This window comes from Lates calcarifer, linkage group LG13, assembly GCF_001640805.2.
Source record: "Lates calcarifer isolate ASB-BC8 linkage group LG13, TLL_Latcal_v3, whole genome shotgun sequence".
NCBI classification, from domain to species: Eukaryota; Metazoa; Chordata; class Actinopteri; family Centropomidae; genus Lates; species Lates calcarifer.
The window spans coordinates 17,053,602-17,062,215 of NC_066845.1; the positions used below are offsets into that span (position 1 = coordinate 17,053,602).

At 40.7% G+C, this 8,614-nt stretch overlaps 1 protein-coding gene across 1 annotated transcript; it reads right to left on the bottom strand.

Moving 5' to 3' along the window:
- On the bottom strand, window positions 1–8,614 carry rflna (refilin A). The gene is made up of 4 exons (XM_018668655.2): window positions 8,331–8,614; window positions 7,860–8,217; window positions 3,415–3,524; window positions 1–3,272 (listed from the first exon to the last, which is right to left on the bottom strand). Exons 2-4 carry the CDS (start codon window positions 8,076–8,078, stop codon window positions 2,939–2,941), a joined length of 663 nt encoding a protein of 220 aa, XP_018524171.1. The 5' UTR covers window positions 8,079–8,217; window positions 8,331–8,614; the 3' UTR covers window positions 1–2,938.

The window sequence follows — 8,614 nt, forward strand, 5'->3', positions numbered from 1 at the left end:
TTAGGGTTTGGGAAATTCTTTTTTTTTTTTTTTTATTCAATTAGGATATACATCTTTTTAAATTATTTTCCTTGATCAGAGCAGGAACAATGATTGACGTACAAAAATATAAAGAGAATTATGAAGTGCCTCGATGCCACATATACAACAGGAAAATATTTTACAGTAACAAAATCAAGTGTTAGGAAACACAAAAGTATCTCACATAAACCCACCAACGTGTTTAACTTGACACCCACCAACTTTCTCTCATCATTCTCTGACATTTCACAGACCATCAACACATAGCAAAACTCTCCACTATCTTGCCAGGAACTTAACTGTTGTATTAAAAAAAATCATCTCTGGAACAATTTCCTCATCTCATCTTTTTCTTTTGAAAGAGCAGATCTGACTTTTCTCCCATTGTCTTGCTCTTTGTATTGCTACTTACTGTTCCCTCGTTAAAACTCAGTACCAACAGCACTGATGCAACTCCTCCACTTTGTGCCCTCTATGTCCTTTCTACTCCACACATACCTGGAGGGTATTTCAAACTACAAAATAAAACAAGATCACACGCTCAAGACCTCAAATGAAAACTGGGAATACACATTTGCAATGAAATAAAACTGATACCTAAGAAAATTTGAGGTAAAGTCTGAAGTTTCAATATTTGCCATGTTCAGTTATATATATATATGTAAAAGACAGACACATAAAGAAGTCATGAAAATGATCAATACAATCTATCTTACATCTTCAACAGGGAAATCTAATTTGGTTTCACTGCCCGACTTTTCACATATATATATTTTTTGATATCTGATAACTTGAAACATTGGGTTGCACCAGCTATTCGTAAATTCAGGCCTAGTTATGTTGCAAGTGGGGATTTACACATCACTACAGCAAAAGGAGTTGCATCAAGCAAACTAATTCTTATGTAGAGACTGGTTGGTGTTACATTTGTATGCCAGGTTTAATGGAACCAAGTGACAAAGCCAACGTTAGCTTGGCCCATTAACAACGAAGACTGAAATAGGTAATATATAATATGGTTGAAATATCTCACCTGACAGATGGGGAATATTTGAATATAAATTTCATCTTAAATCATACCTAAAATTACTTATTAAACCTTACACTGACAAACATTTCAAACTAAATAATGTTAGATAGTAACTGGATAATGCATGAATACATTGGGGAAAAAAACATATTTCTCCATGTATGCACTTATAAACAAAACAATTATTACCTACATAAAAAAAAAGTAGTCAAGTTGAATATGATGTTTACTCCCATAAAACTGTAATTTTTTTGGAAGTTATTGTTGTGAAGTTATTGTTAAGTTATTGTTGTGAAGTTAACTTTACTAGCTAAGAGATTTCAATTGTGCACTATGAGTAAATCATTACTTCGACGTTACTTTATCTGCAAACTTTGTGATACATTTATGAATAGCTGGTGCAATCCAGATCAGTGTTAGCCTTATTTAGAGAGGCAGCTGAAACAGCGATATGTCGACTTCTCACAGCTCTAAACCATCCAGACAAAACTGGAAACAGTTCTTGTTTTTGTGTTTGACTAATGACTCTCTTGGAGAAGTAAACAGGTGAGTGCCACTGCATCTGTACAGCTTGTTCCGTACCAAGAGTTGTGACAGAGAAGTGTCAGTACTTCCCTTGATTGTCTAATTTTTTGGCATTTTATTGTGCGACTCCACCATCTGACACCAGGTAAAAAAAAACAAACTGTTCTATTAACTGAAAAAAAATAAACCATACGATGACTGTCACCTTTCTCAAAGGCCAAACTATGTTATCAGTCATCTTGTAACTACAGATGATGTGGTCCTACACCCACATAGTCCTGATGAAGCAGATCAACTTTTTAAGCATTAAACTCTTAATAAATAACCTGCTAGCATAAGGATGTTTCCTCCCCAAACTTAAACCTTTCAGCACCTCCTAGAGACCAAACAAGAACCTCTTTTACAAAAACACCTTCAACTCCAACATTATCCTAACCAAAGTATTCAAATTAAGTTTAACAGGCGTTAAAACCTAAACTGCAATGATCCAGCATGAATCTATACTTTAATGAGATTTGAAACCAGGTTTTCAGAAGCTTTAAATATCTCCCTTTTTAAATTCTCCCTAGGCAATCTCTTGTTATTGTGCTCTCATCCTTCTTTTGATTAGACTTCAGTCCAAACTCTACAGACCGCTGTGGTTCTGGTGAAGAAACAGAACACCTAGCAATATGCAGTATAGTTTAACTGAACACTTGATCAAAATAGACAAGCTGTTGTTTGAATGCGTGTTAATTAAAACTGTGAAACAAAAGCAAGTGTGCTGTCTCACTGTGTGGAGTTAAGAGATAAACTGTCTTTGGTCCAATTTTTCATATGCAGCACTGAACTTCTCCCCCTGCAATGCCAAGTCCACTGGGAGGACTGTGATATATAGAAAACAAGTGCAATAAAGCCATACTAGAAAGCTTTGCATTGGTGTGACTGGGTTTTGCGCGAGCTCCCATGACACGTGTCATCTTGATTTTTCTCTACATGCACAGACATCTACAATCTGATCGTTACCTTCACTGAGGTTACAATCCAACCTGAAGGAGAGCAAAGACCACCAATTTGTCAGCTCTTGTATTAAATAAGACATTAGCCATTGAAGTACAGCTTTAAACTGACAGAGGACCAACTCCCTTTTTAAAGACTGCATCAGTAGAAAGTCTAAATACACTCAGGTGAAATGTCACTAAAGGGTTCCCAGAGTTTCCTCCATAGCGAGTAAAGATGAACAGAGCAGGGTTTTAGGGGCTCCAGGTATAACTTGAAGTATTTCCCTTTTAATTTGGGCCTTCCCAAGTTCCTCGTCCTCCAAAAAAAAAAAAACACACAACATGATCCCCAGGGTAGCCCTGGGCTGGCCCGGTCTGGACTCTACAGGTCTTCTGTGTAGATGATACAGGGACTAGTATCCTCACTTGACTCCAGCTGCACCGTGGAGACAAACCAGCGGCGGGAGCCTGTGGCATTGTAGTTGAGCGTGGTGCGGTAAGTGTTCTTGGCGTGTTTCGGGTAGATGATGGTGGTGCTCTGGTAGCTGATGGGCCTCTGCCGCGGCTCTAAGTACACCTGGGACTTGTAGCTCCTCCAAGTGCAGTTCTGCACTGCCACCACTGTCTCGCTGAAGGAGGTGGCTGTGGGAACAGGTGCGCAATAAACCCGGTCCCGGTAATGTTTGTCAGAGTCATACTTGACCTCAGAGTTGCACCTGGAAAGAAAAAAGTGACAACTCTTTAAAAACACATCTAGAACTGATCACTAGGTGGCAGTGTTGAAAAGACAATATTGATCAAAATAAATGAACTACACTCCATATTGCATCCACTCCTATGTCTTTGTGTTCCCCTTACTTGATTTCCTGCTCTGGCTTGGGGTTGACTTCGATGCTTTCTCCAAAGAACACGGGGTACATGCGAGTCTTTGGGTCTGTTCCTGTGGAGTTCAGCAGCAGGTAGGGCAGCTGTGCAGAGGGAACACACACAGTCACAATCTCACAAAAACATCCATGAACTGCTGAACTGTTTGTAAGCAGCCTGCCAACGTGTCCATTCAAGGAATTCCAGTAAAAAAAATCTCAGCATGGTTGGGGGTTTCAGCAGAGCCAGAAACCCAAATTAAAAACACACTCCTCAATCCTCCTTCTCGAGAACTCGCCTTGTCGATGGCACGATTATTACTACACCAACAATTAGACAAGAAACGCAGCAGTCAGGGGAAACGCTTCCATTTTAATTCAGATAATTATACTATGTGGGTCCAGGCAAATGAAGTGTTGGAGGTAAATCTCTTTCTCACAAGCTTTCACTGCAGTGCAGCCCGCTAGAGAAGTGTGACCCAGACACAGACTCACAGCCTGTGTGAGTGTGTGAACTGAAAATAGACTTACAGATGTTGGGGCCTACAGTAGTTGATGAAAAGGGAAATTCACTTACAAGAAATAAGTCTCTAGTGCAGCTGGAAGTCAGGCTAAGATGCTGTTTGAAAATGATGACCAGGTGATGCTCAAAGCTTCTCTTTTTGTTTCAGGGAGGTCAGAGGTCTTGTGGGAATTGAACCATCTAACTGAAGGACAGCCTCTAATCACAGATACATGTGATGCCACTGTCATGTATGCTCTTGATTCTTGTAAATTAGGATTTTTATGGGTTAAAATGATCAAGCATTCATGTGTGATGGCCTCTCTCTATGTCTACCTCACTACTATGCCTCCTTAAGTTGACTCATTTAAATTACTTATTTTATATGATGATGAGTTACAAAGATTTTTAATTTAGAGTAGAGAAGCTTCTTTCAATTCAATATTTAAATAATCAATTTATTTTCTCAGCTCTAATATGCTCCTGTATGAATAATCTAGTGAGCAATATGGTCCTGTTCCAATAAACTAATAAATGAGAACCCCACATGCTTAAGTTCCTATAGGAATCATAGGAATTTTATTCAATTCATTTTCAATGGATTAATTCATGTCTGTTTTATGATAAAATATTGACATTATGTCTGTTTGTGTATTGACCCTTGACCTCTCAGTCTGTCTCCTCCAGAGCCAATCAGAGACAGATACTGGCATACATCGTGGGGAGAAGTTGCATTTTCTTTCTCCACACACTGTCCAATCTGAAACAAACCACAACTCAGACAGCTCTCACATTACACAGGGGAGGCTGTTTGGCCGCCGTTAAGCGCGCATGCCACTACAGGGGACGAGCGAGAACGGACCAAGGGCACAGCAGGATCGCTGTGTGAGGCTCATCTTACCTACAGCCTATGATCATCGACACACACTATCTGAATGGTGGGACTGGACTTGCACAGCTGCTGTTCTTGCCACGCACTACTGAGAAAAAGTTAATATGCAGGCTGCTCATTTTCTGCTGCTGGTACTTCATGAGCTGGAAATGCTGTGCGAGAATGTGATTGTCTGCTGCTGCTCTGGCATGGAGAGCATCCCAGGTATTTCTCCACGGTGTGTTCTGGCAACTTCTGCAAAGCAAACACTCGTGAATGGAGGGGAGGTCACCTTCAGTGGATCCCCCAGTATGCACACAAAGCATAAACCCCACTGGAAGCACTTTTCTGCCCAGGAAAAATAGTCTGCAGCTGAGCAACCCACACAATGTACAATGCACAATGCAGAGCTGCAGAGTGAAACGCCAACTCAAACACACTTCTCCTACTTCTGGCTGTTTGGTGAAGTGAAGCCCCTGACTTTACATCCTGTGTTTGCAAGGGCATTAATGTGAGAGCATCAGATTCACAGAGTGAGGCAGATTTAGAAAAAGTCATGAGATCTGTCTCCTGTCTGTCGTCCTGGTTAATCCTTCGACAGTTGAGCCACCTCCTTGAACTGAACGTGTACATAACCTTACCCAGCTCTGAAATATTCCAGATTACATAACCACAGTCATATTTTTCATGCATCTAATCCCTCTTGTAAATCTGTTCACATGTTAAAAGATGCAAGTATAAAATTACTTATCCTGCATCTGCATAAATTTGAACCAAGTTTGAAGACAGACAGGCCGTCTGAGTGTTTATCCACGTTTAATTTAGAAGTGAGAGGTCATCAAACACTTATGCAATGGCCTGCAACCACTCTAACAAGCCCCTGCACCTCAAAATAGAACTTGAGGATTGTTCTTAGGTGGCACACGAAAACAACACAAAAATAGATTTGGAAAGAGAAAAAAATGGGCTCAAGTGTGTCTCCCCTCGTCCTGCTACCAGACATACTCAAACAGCTCAAAAAAACTTTTTTCCTTGATGGAAAGGTTCGATTTTTTCCATACACAAAAGCCCATAGATGGGATTAGAAACACAAGCAGAGGCAGCCCCTATCAGGACTGATCTTTAAAAGGGAAACCACAAAGCAGAGGAGTCCTACTAATCTGAACCTCCAGAGGATTAGAGGATCTCTCTCTTTTTCTGTTTCAGACCTCAGCAAACCAATGTCATGCAACTCCCAGGATGCAGCGCTGCATTTCTGAGGCCTCCTTCAGACACCTTAAAAGCCACCCTGACTTGCACAGACATGTTCTTAAGACTTTTGAAACTGGGAGTGACCTGGAAATGATTTTCAATCAAATCAGTGTTATGTGTGACACACAAGTCACTGCAGGATGTGTCATTAAAATGCATTTGCCCCTCAGAGGAGTAGAAAATGCATTAATTGCCACAAATCTTAGTTTACATGGAATCATTTCTAAAGAAGAAGATGTTTTTGTCAGACTGTGCTAAGTTAAACAAGTACTAATATTGGCTTAGGGTGCACTGGCTATTTGGGTTGTTTGTTTAATGTACAATTGTTGCACATATTGCTGGAAATTTTCTGAGAAGTAAAACAAGAAAAAAAATTTTAAGATTGAACTTAAACATACTATTGACTGGGCTGATATCTAATAGTATTATTATAGAGAGGGACGCTGGCGAATGATCACTGATGAATACTGAGGCCACATAAACAGAACCAAATGAATAGGATCTGTTTTTCTTACTGTTTTTATTGCTACCACATCCACACACATGGTGAACTGAACATTAATAAATCAAGCAAGACACTGGCCTCCAGATGCTCTTGTATTTTTAGCTTTGAGCAATTATTAATTTTTCATTTATTTCACTCCCATTAATAAACTTTATAGCGTTCTCTCTGGTACCCTTCAAACTGTATTTGATGCTTCTCAATTTCCAGTTTTTCATTTTGAGCCTGTTAATGTTCAAACACTGAGCAGGGTAAACAGGTGAGACAAACTGTAAGGAAATACTGACAAAAGTTAATCATTACATTACTTTCAAACTTCAGTACTCAAGTTAATATTACAGAAGTGGGACCTGAGTCATAATTATGAAATGAAATGCAGTGACTACCTGATACAGTAGTTAAGTTGTAGATCGACAAACCCTTGGAGTGTCCTGATCCCCAAGGGTTTGTTGATCAACCACAGGGCTCACAAGATGATTAACAAGAGTTTTACTGAAGAAGGACTCTAAAACTATTCAAAGCAAACACTCTGAGAACTGGTGAAATTGCTTGCTACTCAAAACCATGTGCAACCCATGGACATGTGTAGCAAGTGGACACTGTTTCACTTTAAAGGGTCACAAGCGGCAAGGTACGGTAAAGAGTTCTAGTCATTTAGAGTGGTTTAAACAGACAGCACAGACCTGCTGGATGACTTATTTAAAGGTTTATAAGAGCCTGACTTATCATCTTGATTGTAACTTCTTCAGCCCTACGATGTCAGTTATGGCAGACCTAGAAGAAGAAGCATTATCCAAACTTTTTCACATCAATCCACCATTGACAGACCACCAATACAAGCGTTACACCTGAGAGTATGTTTGAATCCTGGCAAGGACCCCTGGGAGTCCCTGGACCCCAGTTTGGAAACTCAGCTGCACCTAATCAACTCACTGACCCTAATGACACCATGTAGCTAAAGCCCAGCTGATGCATCAGGGTGAAAAAGAAGACATTTTACTGGATTATTGAGGGCCAGTGGCATCCTCAGCATGAGTGCAACATCAGAGGTTTGCAACTAAGGAATTCCGGACAGAGAGAGAGAGAGCTTCCAGATGTTGGGTGAAATCTGTTTCTGGCCAAACACTAAAATGCTCTCAGATTTTCAGTGTCTCTCACAGCAGCGTCATTATTTGGTCATTAGGTCTTTTATCCTTTATTCAGTGTGTCAATGAGCTGACTGACAGCAAAACAGACATAAAACAGACCCGAGCCTATTTGTCTGAATCAAAACTGTTTCAATCCATATTGTAAATACAGCGACATGTTTCTTACCAGTTTGCCTTCTCTGCTTTCCTTTTTACAATAACCATGATGGCTTTCGACGGGCGTCGTGCAGCTGCTGGAGCGCGACTCGATCAGACCCGGAGAGAGTGAGCAGAAGGGCGGACTGGGACTGGGGGGCAATCCCGAATCCGGACTGTCGAGCAGTCCTTCTCGGTTCTTTCCTTTGAGACTATCATCCATCGCTTGTAAGTGTAGGTGCCCCACCATTTCTGGGACGGCTCAATTCAAAAAAGCACCCCAGATGAAGTCGCACTGACAAGTTTTTTTTTTCTCGAAGCGCTCTGGGCTGCTGCGCGCTCCTGCGTCGGAAAGAAACAATCCTGGTCGAACTTCTTCACGATGACTTCTGCAAGCAGAGAGGAGAAGTGGCATTTAACCATTGCAACGACACCGACTGTGAACAGAACCCCAGAGAGTGATATCAATTCAGCGTTTATTTCTCTTCAAACTTTACTGTACCTGCGCGTCGTGAAGTATCCACCTTAAATCACGAAATATATTCCAAAGATGCGTAAAGAATCACAAACAAACTTAAAAAGCTTCAAACTTGATATAAAAGTGAAGTATTAACTGTTCTCAATTTTAAAAAATTCAACAAAAACGTAGTAAAATTCGTGCAAAAACAAAAAGTCGACCGTGCGTCTGGCACCGATCTGGATGAGAGCTCCTCTGCTCTGCTCTGCTCTGCTCTGCCTGTGTGTGAGTGTGTGTATGTGTGTGTGCACTCTCCAGTGGAGAGCTCC

Bases quoted from the DNA above. Each gene is read 5' to 3' on its own strand.
- rflna (XM_018668655.2), bottom strand. From the start codon at position 8,078: ATGGTGGGGCACCTACACTTACAAGCGATGGATGATAGTCTCAAAGGA. The intron at 3,525-7,859 runs GTAAGAAACATG...CCCTCTGCACAG, and splicing joins AAAGCAGAGAAGGCAAACTG to CTGCCCTACCTGCTGCTGAA. The intron at 3,273-3,414 runs GTAAGGGGAACA...TTTTCTTTCCAG, and splicing joins AAGCCAGAGCAGGAAATCAA to GTGCAACTCTGAGGTCAAGT.